General features: G+C 38.2%; 2 protein-coding genes across 4 annotated transcripts in view; one reads left to right on the forward strand and one right to left on the reverse strand.

Moving 5' to 3' along the window:
* Positions 1-17,760, forward strand: LOC134661056 (YTH domain-containing family protein 3). 3 transcript variants are annotated; one of them, XM_063516955.1, is made up of 6 exons: positions 1-238; positions 343-367; positions 5,428-5,559; positions 7,082-7,210; positions 9,333-11,038; positions 17,423-17,760. In XM_063516955.1, exons 1-6 carry the CDS (start codon positions 215-217, stop codon positions 17,462-17,464), a joined length of 2,058 nt encoding a protein of 685 aa, XP_063373025.1. In that variant the 5' UTR covers positions 1-214; the 3' UTR covers positions 17,465-17,760. The 3 variants fall into 3 exon arrangements, with proteins under 3 accessions (XP_063373025.1, XP_063373024.1, XP_063373026.1); XM_063516954.1 differs by having other exon boundaries at positions 2-238; positions 7,082-7,213; XM_063516956.1 differs by lacking the exon at positions 7,082-7,210 and having other exon boundaries at positions 2-238.
* The window catches only part of LOC134661674 (GTPase-activating protein), a 360,962-nt gene that overhangs the window by 64,019 nt on the left and 270,338 nt on the right, over positions 1-26,605 (reverse strand). The window lies entirely within an intron of this gene.

A 26,605-nucleotide genomic window follows, 5' to 3' on the forward strand; every position in this document is an offset into this window, starting at 1 on the left:
CTCGGCGGCCATTGCTAATTGCCCATCCGCTGGATGCCTGAATCCGCTTTCCGGAATCCAAACCATCGTTAGGATTTTATTTTTACAGACAATATAAGCTCGTTATTGACTCTTGAGCACTTCAGGCTCTGTGTAGTGAAACTCATGTGATTTATTTTGATATTGTTGTGAGGAAAGACTACATAAGTGCTCGAAATAAGTAAAATCGTGGCCAATGTCAGCAGGCGTGTCAGATCAGGTATTTAGCGTTACGATATTTTCTCATTTAATTATTTACCACAATCATTATTAACATACTTATGTTTGTACATATCTTTTGTTTCATGTTACTCGTGTATAAAGCGGATGAAAGGCCAAGGGAATCAAGGTAAAGATAGTATCAGTATGACGTTGCATCTGTTTTCTCCGTAGGAGTCTCTCACACCGGTCGGCTTTGTGTCCGGTGTTCGTCATTGTGATCACGTCATTCGCGTCGTCATTTTGAGCTTTCACCTTATTTATTTGCAATTATATTTCATTATAATACATTATCATTCAGTACCTACTCAAAAATAGTGATTTTCTCCGTCATTGAAGACGTGTTGAAGACATACGGTATAAAAATCCAAATAATATTTTTATGTAACAATTTAACTACATAATCGTTGAAACTCTACATGCGATTTTCATGGTATTTATTAACCATCTAATATTGAAACTTCAGTACTTATTCAGTGCAGTTTGGTAGCCACTGAAATGCTGCATCTTTTTCCCTTTGCAATACTCAGAATGTTTTCAACACTTTGCCATATGAAATTAATTAAAATTAATAATAAATTAAATAATAATAATTAATTAAAGTATTTGAATAGTGATTACAAGTGTTTATTGTTATTTAAATTAAGGGGTAAAGTTAAGCTCTGTTGCTGATTAGAAATGACCATCAATTTTATAAGTCTCTAAAGGGCTTGTTTGACAGTACATATAATGTGTTAAAGACATTCTCTTCAAGACAGTAATGTATAAACTCATAAACTCTGTTCCTGGTGGATTGATATCTTACTCATTCTAGGTTAAAGCCAAAGCATAAAAATGCCATTGAGCATGTAGTAATGTAGGTAACACTAATACATACTCTCTAGCATTATCCTTAGTTTAGCTTAGTTCTTAGGTATATTAACCCGTGGAGCGCCCCAGAATTACCATAGTATGGAACTCCTATACTAGTTACCAGCACACGTGTCTTGGTAGGGCGCTCCACGGGTTAAATGTTGCTAGTTTTAACAACTATTTATTACTGCTATATTATTGTTTGTTTGTTTCAAGGCTTCAATGTTTACTTTCTATATTTAAGCATGCTAGGCATTGGCATCCAAAGCTCTCATTAGCGGTGTAGTAAGAAGTAGTTCTTTATGTCTTGCTATAATAGTGAGGAAAATACTAACTGTAAAACATTACAAATTCAATTCAAATTAAATCCTTTAAATATGTATTACCAAAATCATCACTTGAAAGTGAAACCTACTAAGTAATGTGAATAAACACTTTGCTCTCTTGTGGATACATAGCCATTTTGCCTACTGTTAAATAAAGAGAGTTTTGCTGGGCAAGACAGCTAATTAAAAAAGCATAAAACCTGTAGCATACAGTTGCATTATTGTCACAAATTAGACAAGCCAGTACAGGTCAAGTTCTATAGCTGTACTGCTGTTACTGCTAATTCAGTTTTTGTTAATCAGACTAACAAAGTAAATGATCGTGATGAATTATATCCATCAAATGTTTTAAACAAAAATATCAAAATAAAATAAACTTTTTCCGTTGTGGGTGACATAAACTGATCAATTTAAAAGTGGCATAAACTGAACAATATAAGTTGCTGAAAGGTATACTTTGGTGGTTGAATTTTCTAAGAGTTATTAATTGATGCATGAGAATCTACTTACCTGCTAGAACTAGTATGCTGCTGCCTGCTTATTGTCTAAAATTTTGTATGAAAAAATATTTTTCCAGTGCGTCACGTTCATACAAATAAAAAAAATATTCATACAAAAATGTGACGAACTGGAAACGAAATCTTGGGACACATTTTTTCATGTATGAGGTGTGAATGTACAAATGATTCTGAGTAAAATGAGCCCAAGAAGTCAATATTTTGAAGACTTGAATGAAATGTACATTTCTTTTGGAAAACGCTCAATTACTTATAAGTAATAATACAAAAGTACAAAAGTAGTAAATTTATATGCTGCATGAAGATGCAGTAAAGCTTGTAAAGAATGTAATATTATATTAGTGCTGTTGCGAATGTACATTAGGGTATAGGTTTTGGATTCTAAATTTTTGTAGGGGATAATAACCACAATAAATTTAGTACTCAGTCTTATTGAAGTACAGGATATACAGGTAGGCAAACAAATGGTCAGGTAGAGGTTATGCAATGCAACAGAAAATAAATATATTTGATGTAACAGTTACTGAATGTGAATATATTATTAATCCTTATTTTCTTGTGACTCTTGTGAGGTATAGGTATGGACACGAGAGTTGAAGTCATGCACACAACAATAGTTATTTGTTTTACAAGGGGGCAAAGTTGTTGTTTAACCGGTGCTAATATTGATGCCCGAGCAAGCGAAAGATTCCAAAATTGAACCACGAGCGTAGCGAGTGGTTCGAAAAATGGAATCTTAAGCATTGCGAGGGTTTCAAAGCACGAGGGTTAAACAAAATTTGCCCCTGAGTGAAACACAAAATTTTTCACCACACCAACCCGAAGCAAATATTAAATGTAAAATATCAAACAAAATCAAACCAAATCAAATTCAAATGAATGTTATTAAATATTTATCATCCAAAATCATCATTTAAAAGTCAGTTCTACCAGCAAACATAAGAAAACAACTCAAGATTAGCATTTGATTACTTTGCGTCACATGTGAATAAAATGCAACTTTGCTATCAGTTTTTGAAGTGCAAAGTAAGCCTTTCCGAGCTGGTGTGGTTAAAACTCATGTAATGCCAGATTTTGAAATCAGTCTTCTTTTTTCGTACCAATAGCAAGTTGAACCACCAACAGCAACATGGACGCAAAATAAATCAAGGGTTTTTTTGAGCTTATTGTGCGCCACATTTTGTCATTCATTCATTCAGAAAATTCTGTGTTTGTGATTAGTACTCTGTGTGCATCATTCACCTCAAATCTCCTGGCGATACCTATATGATTCATTTAAAAAATGATTGTTATTGTTTCTATAGTTCGTTTTTTTAGCATTAGAAAGAAGGTAAGCGATCTTGACATATCTTTTAATTAAAAAACGCTGTTTTAAAATCAGTAACTATTACTTATGAAAGCAGAAGAATATCAATGATCGTATTAGATTCATAATTGTTACATATTTGCCGTGACTTATTTTTAATACGTGTTTTTCTATAAAAAGACATCAAGATTGTTTACCTTATTTCAAATGCTAAAAAAAACGAACTATAGTATGAAAAAATTGGGTAGCTAAAGTTAGTCAAACCAAACTTTAATCAATAATTTTTTCATGTATCAGATTGATGCATAGATGAAGTTTAACTAACGATTAGGTTTCTGCTAGGCCCTGTTTCCTTCAATTATAACTTAGAAGCACTGACTTAATATAAAAGAAATAGACACACAAAGCAGAACAAAAACGTCAAGAAATGTGGATCCCAATGACGTTTCGCACCATTTGCATTGATGATAAAAACGCTTACGTAAATTTTGAGTCAAGATAAATGTTTCGTACAGAAAAGAGCTTAATGTCGTAAGCATTAAGTGTCAAATTTGCAAACATAAGTACCAACACTGTTAAAAAATTTAGTCCGATGGCACTAAACGTAACGTATTTACGTCAAACAACGTCAAACGAGAATAATGAACGAATGGAGTCACTTTGGTACACTTTAATATGTATTACTGTACAGGAAAATATTAAAATTGAAGTAATAAATAAAACAAATTTAATTTAATCGGGAGCTCAAATAAAATTAATTCGTGGTTCAAATTCAAACAAATTAAATTTTTAATTCGTAAGTATACGTCTTTAAATACTAATTTCCTTGAAATAAATTCTACTTATTAAATAACTTTGTATTTCAGATCTACATTTACTCATAGCACGGGTGCACGGGGACATTTAGATACTGATTGGATTTTTTTTTATAAAGTCTACCTATACTTTATAAAAAAAAATCCTGTGGTTGTCACTGTGTTCCGACAGGTTTAGCATTTACAGTTAGTTGATATAAGCCCTTATTGGTGGTGTATATGTCGGAAACAGGGAAATGGGCCAAACACACAAGTGCCGTTTTGCCTTGTTTAAAACTGCATCACCCCTATCTCTTGCTATAATTAAATAGCAGTCCACTTTGCACGTCGCATAGGTTTTCTTGGAAATCTTCAATTTAAACATAATATTATTTCTTATGAATTCCATATAAAAATATAAAAAAATATTGACCTCCATCGACTCAATAGAATTTTGTTCCTTGACATCCCTTCTTTGGTATTAACAAATTAATTTATTCAAAACCATAAAATTACCACCAGATTACATAAATTATGCAATGCTATCCAAAGAACTAACCGAAAGAAATACATTCCATCCTTTTTCCTTGTTTTATCATTGTTATTTTTACATATTTTAACGGCACATTTCGTAATTGTTGACAACTTCACATTTGAGCGTTTCAAACAAGACTAAACGAAAAAGTAATGCATGATCTGTTTTGACATCACTTTTGTGGGGCCATTTTTGGCGGCTGATTGGGTATCCAGTTCTTTATACTATATCAATGCTTAGAAGTATTTATTGTATTGATTGATACTATATTTTGCTATCTTTATTTTAGACACACCATGTTGGCAAATGCCAAGTTCACTTATTTTGGCAAAAGCGATTACTTAAACCTTAAACTAGCACAAAATTACAAATTATTCACTAGCTAAGTTAAGCCATTAAGTTCACTATTTTTATGTTTTCATTGGTGATGAAAGTTTGTATAAGTATGTTGTGTATTGCCAAGGTATTAAACATCGACACAGAAAAGTGCTAAAATATATACCTACAGAATACCTTAATCACCTTAATGTATGGTATGGGCAATTGGGCAATAAAGAGGAGAATAATAATAATCATTATTATTTATTTATTTACAAAACATTATATTACAGTGATCCAGTCACTGGATTGCTTTAAAAACTAGACACTCTGCTTCCGAAATAGGTATAACCTGTACTTTAGGGTAAACAGCGCTTTCCCCAGAATTTTAGTTGCAGGAGATGTTTTTTTTATACTATGGTTGTGTATATGTATGTACATGTTTTTGGCAATTGGTCCGTGTAGACATTTAATACCTTTACTGTCCTCAAAACTTCCTCTGGTTGTTGCATTACTTAATGCAAATCGTTTAACGTTATAGTGACAAATGCACCGAAAGAGCAACAGTTAGAATCTGGCGGCGACGAGCTGGCGGAGGTGTCATGGCGCCATCAGCAACAACCATCCTACGCACCACCCATCTCGTCAGCGGCCGACCACTACAGCGCGGCAGGTAGGTACATACTTTAATGCTATTAAGTCTTTTTATGCTACTTGCATATCTCTTTAAGGGTGAGCATGCATTACGATTGAGGGAGTGCAGCAGTTCATGAAGAAAATAAACGAATAGAAAAGTGCACATCAATGGGATCTTTGCACCATTTCATAACTTCGCACAACTCTCGTGGATGCTCACCGTAAGCCCTCAGTGATGGAGACGTAACGTCACAGTACTCACAGTTCCATGACTTATATGAAATCAGAACCTTAGGTTAAGCTGGCGTCCACTCCATAAAAATCATTGATGAGTATAATCCAAAAATGTTTTTGACCATTATCGGCGAAAGTGAACGGTAGATTGGGATAGGGAACTTAACAAAAAAAATCAAGCTGCAATCCTCTTAAAATTGATATTGAACGACCGTCTGGTTGAAGTCTCCTTAATAGCGGCTTTTACGTGGACTCTTTTTATTGCAAAATCGGCTTTTATTTACTGAGTTTATCTGTAGCATATAATTTTTAAGCCAAGGGATATCGATGTAATAGTAAATTGGCTTTCATTTCATCCAAAATTTCAATAATCTTAACTTCATAAAATTTCAATCGACATTTAGTATTGGTACATTTGACCATAAGCTGAAAAAAATTTCGCTTAGGTGCGAGCATAGAGAAATATGTAGGTAAGCATAGAGTGCTTACTACATACATCAGTTTTGGTACCAAAATGCTTATTATTTTCGTAGTCGACATCACGTCCGTCAAGTAGCGGATTTATCTGTACTGCTACTTGACAATAGATGTCACGACAAACGAAAAGTCTAATTCTCAACAATTTCAGCTACTATTACGAGATAACCGGATTAACCGGAACTCTATTTTCAACTCCTGCTTGTAATATTATTTTCGTTAGTCGCGATACTCGTGACATCTAGTGTCAAGCAGAGGTACTAATAAATCCGCTACTTGACGCTAGATGTCGACTACAAAAAATTTAAGCGTTTGGTAACAAAACTGATGTATGGAGTGAGCACTTGCTGATTTGTCTATGGTGCCAGTGACCATTGTGACCAATTTGACGCTTACAATAAAGGCTTCGTCACACAGGCGCGTTTTCCGGGCGCGGCGTGAGCGGGGCGCGCCGCTTTTACATATAAAATGCTCACGCCCCGCTCACGCCGCGCCCGGAAAACGCGCCTGTGTGACGAAGCCTTAAATGAATAGTTTACGACGCTCGTTATAATAGAAATTAACAGTAAAGTTGCTAAATTGATGTTAAACTAAAAATAAAATAATAATTTTTATTCGTAACAAGAAGAGATTATCCAAACTATGCACTTACAGGATGGAAAGTTATGGTTGTTACAGTCAGCTCCTGGTTGTCACTATGCACTAGTATCATTAGAAACTTTTTAAGCTACTTGAATATTTGCTGCTTTTATTGACCTATTTTAATTTTCCACCCTGTAAACATAGACTAGGTACTCAATCGACTAGAAACTCGGGTGGAGTGCTGAAATGACTTTTGTTATTTTCAGGTTATTATGGTACAACAGCTCTTCCTTATCAAGCTTTTGGAGTCGGGGATGGGACATGGTCTACCAATGGAACAGAACCGATGACTTTTCTTGGAGGATACAATCCTCACGATTCTTATGGAATGGATGGTAGCTAGTACCTATTCGATTTAGTCACCACTTAACATACATTATCATTTAAGTAGCATGTTTCAAAGCACCACTCTCATAATCATAATTGTCCCAATCCACAAGGTGTGTTAAAATAAAACATCTTGGCTATATACAGGGTGGTCCAAACCTTGACGTCCAAAAATTTTTTTTAGGTTCCTCTAGTCGTGGGCTATCAGAATATACCCCATGTATATTAGCCGATTTTTTGTAGTTTTCGAGTTATGAATTTTTGAAGTTTTTTTTGGTGAAAATTTTGGGGGTGAAGTAATTTACTCATTAAAAAAAACTATTAGATTTTTTTTAAATGTTTCTTCTTGTAACATACTCCTTAATAAATGACGTAATTATTAAAAAAAAATCAGCGACCTCACGTAGATACAAGTTGTAAAAAAACATGACAGAAATAATTTTTTTACGCTCAGGCATGTCAAGCTTAGATTTTGCGCTTAAATAAAAAAAAATACAAGCTGTTACAAGGACTTCTGCTGATTTTAAAAACTGATAGACCCTAAGTGTTTTAGAAAAAGGTAAAAAAAAGTGACACTTAATAGTCGAAATTTGTCAGAATCGGCACTCAAAGGAGCTGAGGTCGAAAGTTCCCAAATTAGTGAATCACAAAAAAATACGGTTTTATTATTCCTAACTTTAATAAAACACAGAAATGACCACGATGAGTCAATGTTGTGACATGCGATAAGCGAATCATCATTTGGGTAAGCTTAATCATTATCTTAACTGAACCCGTGTCGCGGCGGGTTGTTATCTACAAAGGGTTCATTTTTACCTGCTCCCACCCCGCCGACTACTGTCTCCATACACACTATTGTTTAATAAGTTCACTTCTTTACACACCCACACTCATACACACACCCACCCACCCACACACACACACACGTGCACGCATTAAAGTGTGTGTGTGTGTGTGTGTGTGGGTGTGTGTGGGTGTGGGTGTGTGTGGGTGTGTAAAGATTTGAAATTATTAAAGAATAGTGTGTATGGAGACAGTAGTCGGCGGGGTGGGAGTAGGTAAAAATGAACCCTTTGTAGATAACAACCCGCCGCGACACGGGTCCAGTTAAGATAATGATTAAGCTTACCCAAATGATGATTCGCTTATCGCATGTCACAACATTGACTCATGGTGGTCATTTCTGTGTTTTATTAAAGTTAGGAATAATAAAACCGTATTTTTTTGTGATTCACTAATTTGGGAACTTTCGACCTCAGCTCCTTTGAGTGCCGATTCTGACAAATTTCGACTATTAAGTGTCACTTTTTTTTACCTTTTTCTAAAACACTTAGGGTCTATCAGTTTTTAAAATCAGCAGAAGTCCTTGTAACAGCTTGTATTTTTTTTTATTTAAGCGCAAAATCTAAGCTTGACATGCCTGAGCGTAAAAAAATTATTTGTCATGTTTTTTTACAACTTGTATCAACGTGAGGACGCTGATTTTTTTTTTAAATAATTACGTCATTTATTAAGGAGTATGTTACAAGAAGAAACATTTTAAAAAAATCTAATAGGTTTTTTTTATGAGTAAATTACTTCACCCCCAAAATTTTTACCAAAAAAAACTTCAAAAAATCATAACTCGAAAACTACAAAAAATCGGCTAATATACATGGGGTATATTCTGATAGCCCACGACTAGAGGAATCTAAAAAAAATTTTTGGACGTCAAGGTTTGGACCACCCTGTATATAATAATATTCCTTAGTGCCACTTGCACCATTCACTAACCCGGGGTTAACCGGTTAAACTTAGAGTTACCATGGTTGCCAGTACAATTTGACACTGAGTTAACGGTTTAACCGCTTAACCCCGGGTTAGTGGGATGGCGCAAGTAGCGCTTAGTCTCAGCCTTGTCTACTCTGCAACGTAAATTTCAAACATAGGAACTAAATTATTTACTCGTTCTACCTCAAATCGTAGTTTAATTTTACATGGATTAATAATTATTTTGTAACCTATTGAACGCCAAAGTTGTTTAATCCTGCACATTTAGATGTCAACGTCGCATCACTTGTTTAACGCTTGCCGTTCAAAAGGTTAGCTAACTTATCTACAAATTTTACGGATATTTGTGTACAATTTCAGGCGTGTTTGGGCCCTCAACAACGCCATTCTCCACGGCTGCGTTCGGACAGCCCGCTTCCTCATTTAACTACTTTCATGGTAATGGTGATTACTCTACTTGGGGCCAAATAGGTCGTGCTAAACAATATGACGACTACTACAGAGCTGACGGCCTTTACGTGCCAGATGGCGTCAAGGCGGTGGAGTCGGGCGTGCAGACGCTGTCGCTCGGCGAGCACAAGGGGGACAAGGAGCGCGGGGTCGAGCTCAAGGACACGTCTGGAGGATCGCAACCCAAAAAGATGACATGGGCTTCAATCGCTAGCCAACCGGCTAAGCCTGCTCCGACTTCCCAGACCACGGGCCTCAAGAAGAAGGGCCCCGGTATGCCCCCACCGCCGATCATACCCGGCAAACACAACATGGACATTGGAACCTGGGATGCGGGCAAAACCGCCTCGGTCGTGACGGCACCGCCACCGCCGCCGCAGCAGGCGCCGGCTGGTCCTCCGTCGATGCCGATGCCGATGCCGGTGCCAGTGCCTGCGGTGCCCGCGGTCGCGCCTGCTCCGTCGTCGGCGCCCGCTCCGGTACCGGCCGCGGCGCCACTACAGCGGGGCCCCCCGCCCCAGCACCAGCCGCCGCCGGCGTGGGCACAGGCGCCCCGCGGCCCACCGCCGCCGCAGCACCAGGCTAGGCCCGCGATGTCTGTGCCTCCGGCCGCGCCTCCCGCTGCGCCTCAGACTGCGGTGATCCCGCATCCGGTTCTTGATGAGCTAAAGGTCAAGAATGACTACAATCCGAAGGAATTCGATCTGAGCGCACCTCAAGCCAGGTTTTTCGTAATTAAATCTTATTCGGAAGACGATATTCATCGCAGCATCAAATATGAGATATGGTGTAGTACGGAGCATGGCAACAAGCGCCTGGATTCTGCGTTCCGCGAGCGCGAACGGGAGGGTGGTACAGTGTACTTGTTTTTCTCGGTGAATGGTAGCGGTCATTTTTGTGGCATGGCGCGCATGATAAGCGCAGTCGACTATAATTCCAATTCTAACGTGTGGTCTCAAGACAAGTGGAAGGGGCAGTTTCGTGTCAGGTGGGTCTATGTTAAAGACGTTCCAAACGTGCAACTTCGGCATATCAAATTAGAAAATAATGAGAACAAGCCCGTGACGAACTCTCGCGACACCCAAGAGGTGCCTCACGCGAAAGGCTTGCAAGTACTGAGAATAATGCATAGCTATTGCCATTCGACGTCTATTTTTGATGACTTCATTCACTATGAAAGACGCCAAGAGGAAGAAGACTCGCGAAAGGTGCCGCTCCATCATAACAACCAAGAGAACACGCGCGATGAGCAAGAGGTCACCCGTGGGTTCCGCAGCTACCGCGAGTATGGCAGAGACGGTCGCGATCCTCGCGACGGACGTGACGGCCGAGAGGTTCGCGACCAAAGAGAAGTGCGCGACCATCGCGACCAGCGCGATCATCGAGAGCAACGCGATCCTCGCGATCATCGTGACCCGCGGGACCACCGCGATCATCGAGATCAACGCGATCACCGTGATCAGCGCGATCACCGGGATCATCGCGATCACCGTGATCACCGTGATCATCGCGATCACCGCGATCATCGCGAACCGAGGGATGACCGCGATGGAAGAGACAGTCGTGATCATGGTTTTCGTGACCGTGACGCGAACAATTACAGACCTCATCACAAGGTACGTTATAGTGTAGATATTCATACACATGTACTCGCATGTTACAGTCAATAGAGTGCGTGTTTAAGAGGGGGCGTGTTCCGTACTCCTCCTGTCATACCCTAACTCAGAACTGCAGACCGAGCCTGACCTGGCCAGGAGGGGGGTTGGGTCTTGTGTGTGTGTTTTCTGCACACGAAACGTTATTTCTTTTTACATATTGCCGAATAAAAAACAATTACGTTTTCGAACAGATTAATTTTGCGACTTTGCTTTAAAACTTAATGTAATTTTATCATTATATTATATAACATCTTCATACTCTTACTTCTCATACTCACAATCACCATAGTTCACCCTAGTGTACCTTTAAAGCCCCGTCTCCATATCGCGCGGCAAACTATCGAACATTGGCTCGCCGCCAATGCCAATGCCAAGCCAATGTTCGATAGCTTGCCGCGCGATATGGAAACGGGGCTTAATAGTAAGCACTGCAATAGTAACTTTATAATCGCTTATAATAATATATATTTCTACAGAATTTGTATAGGATTTCAAACCCACTTTTGCGTGCGAGTGAGTGCCATACGTAATTTGCTAGATCGTCTGGCAGGTAGAAAGTCCCACTAAAATGATGTCTGTTTGAGGATATGTTTTTAATATTGTAAATAATACTGGTCAAATAATTTGGCAAGCTCCAAGACATTTTTTTGCGCAAAAAAATGTCTTGGAGCAATCTTATTATCTTGGAGTCATTTATAATAAGTTAAAAAAGAATACCTATCTAGAGTCTAATACCAAATCATTAATCGACGCGTGCAAAGTTGTTTTGCAAAAATCCACAAAAATGTAGGTAATAGAGCCACTATTACCTACATTTTTGTGGATTTTTGCAAAACAACTTTGCACGCGTCTGGCAAGGTTAACGATTTGACCCGATTAATGATTTGGCATTAGACTCTAGATAGGTATTATTTTTTAACTTATTATAAATTACTCCAAGACAATAAGATTGCTCCAAGACATTTACTTGCGCAAAAAAATGTACGCCTTTAAATATATAAGGGTTGATTTAGACCCGCTACCCCACAGGCTAACCTGCAGTTCCGGTTAGGGTATGATAGGAGATGAGATGTACCAGACAAATTTTCAGCTGGCCTCTAATACTCGTAGCTACTCGAAAATGTCTGCCAGCTCTCGGTTCAATATCACGACCGCGCGGGTTTCAACGTTATACCACAATAACTCTGAAAGTATAATTCTGTTATCTACATACATATCATAAACCCTCAAATACGTTTTCAGAATCCACAAATAATAGTCTTTAAGGCAACAGACTCTAAGGAACTGATCCAGTTAAATAGAGTTGATCACGATAAGTCTGCAACGGGTTTGATAGCACACGCAGTCTAAGTGTTATACTGTGTTTCGCCATGTCCGTCTGTCTGTCCGAGGCTTTGCTCCGTGGTCGTCGATGCTAGAAAGCTGCAATTTGGCATGGTTGTGTAAAACAAAAAATCCGAAAAGGTCGTACGATTAAATCTAGTTTTTTTTATTAGGGTACCTCCACTACACGTAAAGTGGGGGTGATTTTTTTTTCGCTTGAACCCTACAGTGTGGGGTGTCGTTATATCTAACGATAACCTCTCGCGTCTTTCAAAACAAATAGGGGTCTAAATTTTTTAGTTTTCAAGTGAATATTAACTGATATAATCGCTCAGAAAGAAAAAAAAATGGTCCCCCCCTCTAACTTTTGAACCATGAGTCCAAAAAATATGAAAAAAGTATAAATAGAGCTTAAGAAAGACATCATCATCTTTCTCGCGTTGTCCCGGCATTTTGCCACGGCCCATGGGATCCTGGGGTCCGCTTGGCAACTAATCCCAGGAATTGACGTGGTCACTGGGCACTAGTTTTAACGAAAGCGACTGCTCTGACCTTTCAACCCAGAGGGTAAACTAGGCCCTTATTGGGATTAATCCGGTTTCCTCACGATGTTTTCCTTCACCGAAAAGCGACTGGTAAATATTAAATGATATTTCGTACACAAGCTCCGAAAAACTCATTGGTACGAGCCGGGGTTTGAACACTTTGAACCCGCGACCTACGGATTGCAAGTCGCACGCTCTTACCGCTAGGCCACCAGCGCTTCAGCTCAAGAAAGACATTAAATGAAAACTATAGCGAACATGATCACTTTAAGGCTTGGCCAAACACACGGCGCGACGCAGCGCCGCGTCCGCGCCGCGTGATGCCGATGCGATGCCTGTTCAAAGAGGGCGCGCGCGGATCGCGCCGGCCTCACGCTCTCAACACATCCTCATCGCGCGCGGGTGTTTGTTGTTCGAAACGACGCTACTATACGACAATGTCGAGTGAATCGGACGACTCTAACATTGAGGACACTCTTTTGTTACTGGCGGCCGCTTCTAGAAAGCGTACAAGAAAGTGGGTTCATCCAATTAATACTCATATATAACTTTATGATCTCTTACGAGATTAATTATTTTTTCTATATCCATAATTACAATCACAGAATAACTAATATTGCTACGCTCGCACTACGCACCGCTCGCTGCCTAACGTCCGATCCGACTGATGTGACCCAGCGCGACGCGGCGGGGCGCCGCGTCCGCGCGGCGTAGCGCTGCGCACGCGCCGCGTGGACGCAAGGGGCCGCGCGGCGCGGGGCGCGACAGAAGCGGGGCGTGATACCGGCAGGACGCAGTCTGTTTGACGTCGGTAACCTGTTAGCATGTGCCGCGGTCGCGCGGCGCGCCGTGTGTTTGGCCAGGCCTTTAGCCTTTGAGTTAGGTATTACAAAAAGTCTTCTCTTAATAGTACAAACCGCTGCGAAAGTACTTCCTTTGCTTGCTCAGTATTTACACGCCATAAATTCATAGAAGTTTGACGTTTAAAATGACACTTGCACTGCGTGGGCCATCAAAATCGCTGCACACTTTTCTCGGTCTGACTCTATGATGGTAACTACGGAACCCTACACTGAGCATGGGCCGACATGTTCTTGGCCAATTTTTTTACCCAAAGGGTAAAAACGGGACCCTATTACTAAGACTCCGCTGTCCGTCCGTCCGTCCGTCTGTCACCAGGCTGTATCTCACGAACCGTGATAGCTAGACAGTTGAAATTTTCACAGATGATGTATTTCTGTTGCCGCTATAACAACAAATACTAAAAACAGAATAAAATAAAGATTTAAGTGGGGCTCCCATACAACAAACGTGATTTTTGACCGAAGTTAAGCAACGTCGGGCGGGGTCAGTACTTGGATGGGTGACCGTTTTTTTGCTTGTTTTGCTCTATTTTTTGTTGATGGTGCGGAACCCTCCGTGCGCGAGTACGACTCGCACTTGGCCGGTTTTTTATTATGCTAAAAAAACGAACTATAGTAATAGACAAAACGCAATTCTACCGTCAAAGTTATAGGACCTATAGGTACAGTACAATACAATATTCTGTATTACCTCACGCATTAAAAATACATATGTACTTGTGTTTACAGTTCAGATACAGAAACACAATAAAGAAAATAGATTTGGGTAGAATTAAACAACCGGCGGTCTTATCCCTAAAGAGCATCTCTTTCAGATAATGGGTAGCGGAGATATTTTAGAGGTATGAGGAAGAAATAGTGGAAACCGTACGAGCCCAATTTCAAAGAAAAACCGCAAATCGATGTACAGTTTAGCCATTTGGCACACGCATACTAGAGGTCAAAACAATTTTTACAGTACATATGGGGTTACTTTTCCGCACTAGTGCGTAAAATAGCACTTTTCGTGCGTATGTCGAAACTTTAAAGTGCCATCATATGTACTGTAAAACGTTGTTCGATACACGTGCGAATTGGTAATTCGCAACTCGTGTCGATTTAAAACACTCCCATCGGTCGTGTTTTAATTTATCGCCACTCGTTTCGAATTTCCTCTTTTTCGCACTTGTATCGAAAATAACTATTATAACCCGCAGTTCCTAAAAAAATTCCCTTGGGAGGAGAAAGGGTGTAGCAGGATAGCCTTTGAAAAATTGCCCCCAGCTCTTTTGGTTCGAAACTATAACCAAATGATGCCCTTTAAGGAGATAATACTCTGCACAAAATTTCAACCCCCTCCGACCCCCTGGGGGTCCACAATACCCGATAAACCCCAAAACTATTTTTTTTTTTCCTCCAAATCTATGAGACGGACGGATCCCCAATTTTGCTCAAATATTATTGAAACTAAAGGCCATTGTTGGAAAAAATTACAGCTCTCTATCTCATGCGTTATAAAAAAAAAATTGTAACAGCCTGTATAATGACTTACAGTCTTGGCACAATAACCATATTTTTATTAAATATGTACTAATGTCTCATCTACGTCCTACGTCATATCCAAAATTCATCCACTTAGCAAGGGTGGAACACTGTGAAATAAATGTAAATGTACCATTTAGTACCTACTTTTACTATGTAACACAGGCGGCATTATGAGTTAAGTATTAGGTACCTAACGTACCTATGTGTAAAAAACAACTATAGGCCAGCCGAGATGCCCCTCGTGTTGGATTTCAGAATTCCGTGACGATTTCCGTGACGCCGAGTGTATTTTACGCGAACATTTTTTGGCCTTTGTATGGAGAGTTGGCTGACTTGGGTCTTAGACGGCCTGCCCCTTAGAAATAAAATCCTTTAAAAAAAATTTTTTTTCAACTTTTTCCTCCGAATATGCCCTTAAACGGATCCCCACCATTTTTTGGCCTTTGTATGGAGAGTTGGCTGACTTGGGTCTTAGACGGCCTGCCCCTTAGAAAAAAAAATCCTTTAAAAACATTTTCTTCAACTTTTTCCTCCGAATATGCCCTTAAACGGATCCCCACCATTTTGGTTCTATGGTAAAATATTATATTTTTTCGACTTTTTACTAATCAGTACACGATACTGATTATGTCCCTTAAATGGATCCCTACAATTTTTATTACACCTTGTATATGACTACAAACTGGAGGGTATGTTATGTCAAATGAAAAAATAGACTGTAACACTTACTCGTATAAATACCAATAGTTTCATTCATATTTATATAACACCACCATTGCGTTCTGAAATCCAACACGAGGGGCATCTCGGCTGGCCGATAGTTGTTTTTTACACATAGGTACGTTAGGTACCTAATACTTAACTCATAATGCCGCCTGTGTTACATAGTAAAAGTAGGTACTAAATGGTACATTTACATTTATTTCACAGTGTTCCACCCTTGCTAAGCGGATGAATTTTGGATATGACGTAGATGAGACGTTAGTACATATTTAAAAAAAATATGGTTATTGTGCCAAGACTGGAAGTCATTATACAGGGTGTTACAAAAAAAAAAAATTATAACGGAATGAGATAGAGAGCTGTAATTTTTTTCAACAATGGCCTTTAGTTCCAATAATAATTGAGCAAAATTGGAGATCCGTCCGTCTCATAGATTTGGAGGAAAAAAATAAAATAGTTTTGGGGTTTATCGGGTATTGTGGACCCCCAGGGGGTCGGAGGGGGTTGAAACTTTGTGCAGAGTATTATCTTCTTAAAGGGCATCGTTTGGTTATAGTTTCGAACCAAAAGCGCTGGGGGCAATTTTTCAAAGGCTATCCTGCTTACACCCTTTCCCTTAAAATAGGTACTGAAGTAGAACTGTCACTTTGTAATAATGAAAACTTAAAAAAAACTAAGTACATACCTATATGAAATTATTTTCAACATTGCTTTCTTGGGGTTAGATATGAGGATATCCCGTATCATTTGTGGTATATTGTATATTGTAAAAAAAAAATCAGCCATATCGTATCTGGAGGAACCCAAACTTAGTAAGTATGTTTAGAAAATTATTTTTATTGTAATATTTAAAAAAAAATGGCTGGGATGTGATGATATGGTATATATAGAATCGCCTCTAAAAGCCCTTTCAGATAATACCACACACGATAGGTTTCTAAAATAAAATAAAAAAATCCCATACAGTCGCCATCAAATATATCGTAGCGGCCAAGGTGCTCACAAATATCTGAGCACGCCTCTATTGTCAAGGCGTTCGAATGCTTGATCAGATATTGGGAAGTCCTTGGCCGCTCCGATATATCTGATGGCGACTGTACAAAAAATAAAATGACTGCAAGTCTGCACTACCCCTCTTAAGGGATTTTTAGGAACTGTGCGGGTCAAAAATGTTGTTTAGACCTCTAGTATGCGTGTGCCAAATGGCTAAACTGTACATCGATTTGCCGTTTTTGTATGCGTACGGCCTCCACTAAAGTTCTTGGTAAAAATAAGTTTTTGACAAAAATGAAATTTAAAATACAAGACGTAAAATAAAAGCGTTTATTGCCACGTGTAATTGACGCATTTGTTGTATGTTTCAGGAGCGCGACGGGTCCCGCGGCCGGGGACGCCCTCGCAACTGATCGTGTGTGATGTGCGAGAACACGTTGAGGACGGGCTTCTCCCCATACCTAGACAAGTAGTACTCGAGTTAATAATTGGTACCGCATTACACACCAGGTTTATGTATGTATCGTACGTGCATAAACGGGTATCAGGATTTTGACCTACTGAGACGTGACCGATTGTTGCATCGCAACCGGAACAGTTATATGTAATATATTGTATCAATTGTTTTAATACTTTAAACAGTGCTTCACTAAGAAAAACTTTCAACAAATTCAAATGTGCTAAATAATATTTTGAACTGGAAGAACGTTTAATTAATGTAACGCCTAGTGAACAGAACATAAACGAATACCAACTCGCCATGTTGCGGTCTCGCAAGATGTGGCGTGTAGTGAAAATGTGGACATTATTTCAAATTTGTGGACTGAATCTATGAGTAAATATATATTTTATATATAAAGAATTATGTGGTGTGAGGAGTTGATCCTTTTAATTAGGGAGTGGTGGAGTTATCTGACCGTGGTGGTATCTGAAGTGCAGTGACCAGGGCGGCCTTCTTCAACGACTCGCGGCGCGGCGGAGCGTTCACGTCTCTATTGCGATGTAACATTACATTTGTATCGCTAAAGAGATTGTAACAGTAAACAAGTGGACGTTTTGTATACGTTTTATTAAATATAGATATCAAGGGCAGTTTTTTAAGAGTTCTCTCGTGGCATTGAGTTCATATCATCAATTTTATTTATATACATGGTATAATAATATACTCCGCCTGGTACTCTCTTCCGAGATTCGCGAATGACCTAACTGTCACTTGCCTACGTCATCATGCTGTTTACAGGTTCTCAAACTTTAAAATGTGGGAGAATTTTAACCAACGGTGAAAATTATTTTAACGGCATTAATTTTAAGTTATTCATGTAGAAACATAGGAAAATAAAACAAATCTATACTGCCCTTTTCGCTCCTACTCTTACAGTTCCGAATAGAGCAGCCAACCATTTTCGTAACAAAACATTAACCCTTTGACCGCCGTTGGCATGTATACAAGACAACGATAGAACGATACACTGGCGCCGCTGTCTTGTATACAAGACAAAAATTCAACCGCTCGGTAAATGTGGAAAAAATATCAATTATATTTTTTTTACACTCATGTTAATGTTTTAGTTCCTTGTTTAAAAAAAATGCATTTATTGCAGCTATAGAAATCCATTCTTTTATAATAAAGCTCTCAAAAACATTGCTCCAGATTTCAACGTTTTTCTTGTTCCTCGTCGCCGTTGTCTTGTATACAAGACAGCTAGGGATGGGAATGTTAACTCGATATGAGAATATTCAAAATAAATATCAAATCGCAAATCTGGTTTTATTTAAGCATTTGACCACTTGTTAAATGCCAATTGGTGGTAACTAGTAACTAGAATACGTAAAACGAGACGAGAGAGACAGGCATTAACTATATAGTTCAGGCCGTTCAGGGAGCTTCTTCAGCTGTTGATAGTAGAGTCAGACAAGTAAATCTGTCCTTGTGGTTTATTTGCAGAACAAAAGATTCATTTTAAGATGATAGCGTAGTGGGGAGTGATACCCTAAAGTGACCGCTTCGCACAAGAATGGTACAGGCGGACGCTAGGACTATATAGTCAGTGTCGCCTAACTATGAGAATGTTATATATTTGAAATTGACGAAAAATTGTCATGGTAGGGAGGATGTAATACGGGAACTGAGAAGCTCATCTAAGGAACATGTCGAATGTGAAACATGCATTCCGGAACATTTCCGATCCCCACCCTTTTCGAATATTATTGTTCTTCACTCATTGACAATTCAATTAACCCACGTGCAATTTTCCCCAATGCAGTTCCGGAACTTACATTTATATTATCGACACACGATGCGCGGCTCTAACGTTACGCTTATAAAGTTTACGTACCGACAAGCGCTTACGCCGTTGACCTAGAGACTATTATTACTTAATCCGCGCGGAAACAGTCCTTGTCGGTCTGCACTGCGGACAGTCCATGCGCGCCATTGTCTTGTATAAACGACATCTTGTACAGCCTAGTGCGGTGATATTACGTCATGAATCGATATTGTTTAGTGGTTGTTTTTAATGACAAAGACCTTTATTTTTAACATTGTCGTGTGTAAAAAATATGTTAATTTTTGGCATTTTCGAAATAAATTAAAGTTGGATAAGAACAAAGCCAAATTGAGAAGATTTTTACCAAAAATTGTAAATATCGATATCACTATTTGCAATCCCTAAACTTTTTATTAGTTGTTTACTTAGAATTTGCTCTGGCGTGTGAGTAAGCGTCTTTGCGGACTAGGTCCGGCGGCCAAAAGGTTAATTACCAAGCTTACGACGTGAAAAGTTTGGAAAACACTGCGACTGCTGACACTGAGCGAGAAGGAAATAACAATTAACACGCGTTCGACAAGGATGACGGTCAGGGACAAAATGGCGGATTGTCAAATGCGACAGCGCTATCCTGTGTTGCCAGTAGTGTAAACAGAATTACCCTAACGTCGAAATTTCTTTCGTGAATCGGAAGATATTGCTAACGAATAATTAAAAATGACGTGTTATTGTAAAATTTAAGATAAAATACATATAAATGAAAATTATAAAATTATAAAGAAATAATGTACCCATGTAACATGTTATGTTGAAATAGTGGCAATGTTATTGTGACGTAGGCAAGTGACACTCTGGGAAGAGAAGACCATGTTTATATATTTTTTATGTGTAGAATGCATTTTTATGTATTAGCTGTTTGATGACGCAGTAATGGCTCATATGATTATGTACCAAGTTTTATTTGCATGAAAGAGAAGCACTATTTTAACATTTGGATCGGTTATAGTTGTCGCCGCTCGCGCGGCAGGGCTCCGATGGACGAGGAGTCGTTTTCCTGCTCGGATCTATGTACCTAAAAGCTACATGTATTGTTCAAGTGTATGACTAGCGAAACATACCTAGATGTAATTCGTTGATCTACAGATGAAATAATATAATAGATTCCAATAGAAATTTCTATAGTTGTAGCTAGATATGGACTGTTCTTTGTTGAATTTTTAACATGTGTACATATGTATTTTAATAAAATAAAATTACAAAACTTTACTATTTTAAGTGTAACTGAAGTGCGACGAGAGAAATTGACAACGGACCGAAGGATATATTAATTTTACCAATCATCTAATCATTGTATCACCCCACCTTATTTTTAAAGTGCCTTTTAAACATTTTTTAATTTAGATTTTCTATTTTGGTTTGACTAGGTATTTAGTGCTGACGGCATGATATTATATGTAATTCTATTTTAACAAGCTTTGTTTATATTTAATGATTTGCTGATGCATACTATTTTTTAGTTTTCATGCAGCCTAAGATAACCTAATGTATTTTAATGACAAATGATAACTCGATTGATTATAATTTGTAATCAGATTGTGTTTTACCCATATAAAGTTCTCTTTAAAATTTATACTGAATAAAAGCCTGTCATAGAATGATTTGTATTACTGATCCAATTCCTACATCCTTCACTAATATAGAATAGTGACTAAAGCTGGTCAAGCAGATCTTGTCAGTAGATAAAGGCGGCAAATTTGAAAAATGTAGGCGCGAAGGGCTATCGTCCTATAGAAAATTTGAATTTCGTTTGACCAGCTACATTTCAGTAGCCAGACTCTAATAATTATATTATAAAGCCTAATCTACTGACAAGATCTGCTTGACCAAGTATAAATTCGACCAATCATAGCGTCGCATTCATTGCGTATGTTTTGTCCCTCACGGAGGCACGCGTAGACCACTTCTATAGGATGCTACCTTCTATGCTGCTCACATAATTTCTAGAGTTCGACCAGTGAGTCGAGTCACAAGCTATTTTTTTAAATTCTTTATGGCAACTTTTTTTCCTATCAAATAAGCTGTCAGTTTCAAGCTGTCATTTAATTTCATAGTAATTTTATTGCCAGGTGCGGTTTGTACTGAAATTCCCCCGTTTTTTTGTGACACGACTCACTGGTCGGACTCTACCACTATGTAAAGTACAGTCAGCGACAAACACATATATGGGCCCCAGTGGCCCATGCCACGCCTTCGCCATTGTGTACAGGGGGCAATGGTATACATTGGCGGTCGACTGGCCCGTGGCCGTCAGTTGTCAGCCGTGGTGGGCAATCGGGAAGTTGTCGGTTTTTTTGGCACACTTCCAAGGAATCGTGGCGTACACACAGTCGCCATTGTTTGTTTAAAAAAAATTTGCTCGATGTTGTGTATATTGTATGTATAGCTGGTCAACCAAATCTTGTCCATATCTTGTCAGTAAAAAAAAGGTGCGAAATTAAAATTTTCTATGGGACGATATCCCTTCGCGCCTACATTTTTCAAATTTGCCGCCTTTTTCTACTGTCAAGATCTGGTTGACCAAGTATATATGTAAATGCACCATTGTGTGAACATCTACGTGATGTTGGCCTACAGTTGCGCATTGCGAAACATGGCTTGGTATGGACCATCCTTGACCACTGTGTACTGGAGCCTTTATGTCTTGGAGGATATAATCAAACGGAGACGCCATACCTGTAATTTTCTGTACAAAACCGTCTGCCGATTTTTGCGGGGGAGGGGAACGTCAAATGTATGCGTAACGTAAAAATAGCCATGTCAGATAAACGTCAGTCCATACATTGTGTATGACCGTTGGCCGCCTATTTTCGACAGAGGGGAAAGGCTGTTAATGGCTACTCCGTTTAGTTGTATCCTCCAAGCTTTATGTATGTATGATTAAAGGCCATAACACACTATCGCACCGCACCGCGACCTTGGAACGGTTCTAGGAATAGGTCGTACTGGCGTAGGCTTCCACAGCCACACTAAAAATTTTATAAACTTATTTTATCAGCAGTGTTACTAGCTGCGTGATATCGTGGACGGTCACAAGGTGTCGCTGCGTTCTAATAAAATAAATCAATTTTTAGGGTTCCGTAGCCAAATGGAAAAAAACGGAACCCTTATGGATTCGTCATGTCTGTCTGTCTGTCCGTCCGTCTGTCAGTCCGTATGTCACAGCCACTTTTTTCCGAAGCTATAAGAACTATACTGTTGAAACTTGGTAAGTATAGCTGGTCAACCAAATCTTGTCAGTAAAAAAAGGCGCGAAATTCAAATTTTCTATGAGACTATAACCCTTCGCGCCTACATTTTTCAAATTTGCCGCCTTTTTCTACTGTCAAGATCTGGTTGACCAAGTATAGATGTATTCTGTGAATCGCATTAAGATTTTCACACAAAAATAGAAAAAAAAACAATATATTTTGAAGATTCCCCATACTTGCAACTAAAACTAAAAAAAAAATTTTTTCATCAAAAAATAGTTTGCGCGAGAGACACTTCAAAAGGGGTAAAATGTGTGTGTCCCCTGTAACTTCTAAAATAAGAGAATGATAAAACTAAAAAAAATATATGATGTATATACATTACCATCTAAACTTCCACCGAAAATTGGTTTGAACGAGATCTAGTAAGTAGTTTTTTTTAATACGTCATAAATCCCCTAAATACGGAACCCTTCATGGGCGACTCCGACTCGCACTTGGCCGCTTTTTTATTATTGTTCTCAATGTAACTAAAATTAATATTTTTATTATTTTAAGTTACACTTACATTTTTTAAAGTGGCTACACTATTGAATAACGCGAATGATGAAGGACAACATTGTTCATCTCGCTTGGGACTTGGGCTCACTTTATAACAAAATATTCTATCCTGCTCTACCGCCTCGTTAAATCAACGACGAAAGGAGAAAACAACACCGTTCGGCTCGGTCCCCGGCGACTAGCAATCTGCGTGATAGTAGTGTGTGTGGTGTAGTGGTTTTTGTATTTGTATTCCACTGATCCATTCACTGTAGTGAACGAAACGAACAACGAACGGGTCGAACACTTCGAACAGTCATATCCAAAGAGCATATAATCACTACGTTCTAAGAGACGGAACTCCATAGTACGTAATTATTTGACAGTACTTGTCAAACGGTTTGGTTTGACGTTTATCGTCGGAGTTCCATTCATACCAACATAATGAAAAGTTTTTTTTCTGGGATTTTATGGCCTGGTTACGAGACCTTTAAGCCAAATGACAATTAGTTTATGGAAAGTAGTGCTGCGAAAAATCAATAATAGTGAGTTCTCGAAACGATAATAACCGACATGACAGAAAGTAGTGCTGCGAAAAATCGATAATAGTGACTTCCTAAACCGATAAAAACCGTCCGCTTGATAATCCTACTCCTCTCCTACTCATACATTTTTTTTATCGTAGAAAATAAAACACCAGTGAGTTTATAACAAAGTTTATTAATTTCTTAAGTTGATACTTGGTATATACATATTTGTTCTTATTGCACAATTTGAATACTGAATGTACAAATAATTATGCTGTACCTATATTTTTACACACTGAACTGTACAAAATATATTCAGGTAGAATTTAAAAACGGATACACTGTGCTCGTTACAAAATCAAATATTTTGGTCTAAAGATTTTTTACCCAATCTTAGAATTTAATATATTTAAATAGGATAAGGTAAACAAAAATATAACTGTAGGAGGGAAGTAGGAACTAACCGAATTATATATACCTAACACACTTAAGAATCGAAATTATATATGCCTAGGTAGGTAACTTTAAGCCGGATCTGCTGTGGACTGTGTGATGTGACCCTTATTAACCCCTGACACAGAATGGCTACATAAGTACAATCACCAAGTTAATACGAATAAAACAAAAGGCACGTATTTAACTGGTCAACTAATTAATCGAATTTGGGTAGGTAGGGCAAGCAATAAGAAGTTATAGAGGGAAAAGCTAGGAACACAATTTTTGACTCCGTAACTTTGTTTGGACTAGTTAGGAGGTGAACATATCAAAAGTCCCCGGCCGTAGCCGCGGTGCTGGGGGGGTAGAGGGGGCAAAAAAGGTCTCATTTTTCGGTTTTTCACTTATATCTTGGAAACTTTGCGTCTTAGCGAAATGACTACTAAGAAACACCAAAAGCTGATAAAATTTGTTACAAGTTTTATTCAGTCAAGTTTTTCGATATCTTGAATAGTTTTTGAGATATCCGCTCTTGAAAGTTTTTTCTTAGGAATGGTGGTGGACCACCCAACAAAAATAAAATTCAGCACCCCCGATTTATACGAAAATGATACCAAACATGGCCTAACAGCTTCACTGATGTAGATATCAAGATAAAATTAAAATCCCTGAATAAACTTTCAAGAGCGGGTATCTCAAAAACTATTCAAGATATCGAAAAACTTGACTGGATAAAGCTTGTAACTAATTTTACAAGCTTTCGGTTTGTCTTAGTATTCATGTCGCTAAGACGCAAAGTTTCCAAGACATTCCAAGATATCAATGAAAAATCGAAAAATCCGACCTTCTTACCCCCCTCTACCCCCCAGCACTGGGGCTACAGCCGGGGACTTTTGATATGTTCACCTCCTAACTAGTCCAAACAAAGTTACGGAGTCAAAAATTGTGTTCCTAGCATTTCCCTCTACAACGTTTTTTGAGCATTCATTTCCTGACCTACGTTTAAAACAATAGAAATGGGTACTAAAATTAATAGTTAGGCAACAAAAACGGAGCCTTAAAATATATAATATGAGACAACATTTTAATACCATTACAGCTTTTGTTTATTTTTAGGCAGGTACCAAATATTTATTTGCAACTGAATTATTATATTGGAGACTATTTATGAAGCACATTTTGAAAAGAAAACAGGATCGTGTAGTGACCAGACAAAATATTTTAAAAGAACTTAATTTTTTAATTAATAGATAGCCGTTTTCTTTTTAAAATGTGCTTCATAAATGGTCTCCAATATAATAATTCAGTTGCCAAATAAATATTTGGTACCTGCTTAAAAATAAACAAAAGCTGCAACGGCATTAAATGTTGTCTCATATTGATATATTTTAAGGCTCAGTTTTTGTTGCCAATCTATTAATTTTAGTACCCATTTCTATTTTTTTAAACTACTCAAATTCAATTAATTAGTTGACCGGTTAAATACGTGCCATGAATAAGTATTGTGATACAGCGAGGACTTATTACTTTAATGCTCATTGTTTTAGTTTAGATTATGTCACTGTTATTGTCTTGTGTTTTTTAAATAAATATATAAATATACCTATGTGACAATCTTTTTGTGAATAAAATGTACCTAATATCTTGACATGTAAAATATGTTCATTTTCAACAAGATACAAATAATCCTATAACTGTGTTCTAAGTAGTTTTCGTTATGGCAGTTATGAATTAGGCTTACTATTTATATCCTACTTCCCTCTGTACTCCTAGCTATGGTTTTAAGATGGCAAAAAGCTGAATAAAGTAAAGTCGATTACACTTTCTGGAGCTTCTTCAGCAATTCATTCTTCGTTGTAGTGTAATCTGTAACAAGTCCAAATTAATTTTAAAGAAACTCCGTAGAAATCTTTGGTCTCGTAAATGCATTATTCGTACAATGCAAACATAATACTACATCCGCGGAAAAATTAAAAGATGTATGAGAACCTTTTACCAAGTGGATGAAATTAGGTTTGTTTTAAGCAATGGTATGTATTATGCAGGCTAATATTAAAAAGTATTATTTGGTACCATTCCGCCGTATACATCCTTTAAACCGAAGATGAGATAATAATATGCTGTGCATAAATATGAACTTTGGAATTAATGCTTCAAACTACTGAGAGATAAACTTATTTTTAGGGTTCCGTACCCAAAGGGTAAAACGGGACCCTAGGGTTCCGTACCCAAAGGGTAAAACGGGACCCTAGGGTTCCGTACCCAAAGGGTAAAACGGCACCCTATATTACTAAGACTTCGCTGTCCGTCCGTCCGTCTGTCTGTCACCAGGCTGTATCTCACGAACCGTGATAGCTAGACAGTTGAAATTTTCACAGATGATGTATTTCTGTTGCCGCTATAACAACAAATATTAAAAACAGAATAAAATAAAGATTTAAATGGGGCAATAAAATTAAAGATTAAGTTGTATGGGACAACAAAGTTAAGCAACGTCGGACGTCGCGTGGTCAGTACTTGGATGGGTGACCGTTTTT

This window comes from Cydia amplana, chromosome Z (assembly GCF_948474715.1).
Source record: "Cydia amplana chromosome Z, ilCydAmpl1.1, whole genome shotgun sequence".
Classification (NCBI taxonomy): domain Eukaryota; kingdom Metazoa; phylum Arthropoda; class Insecta; order Lepidoptera; family Tortricidae; genus Cydia; species Cydia amplana.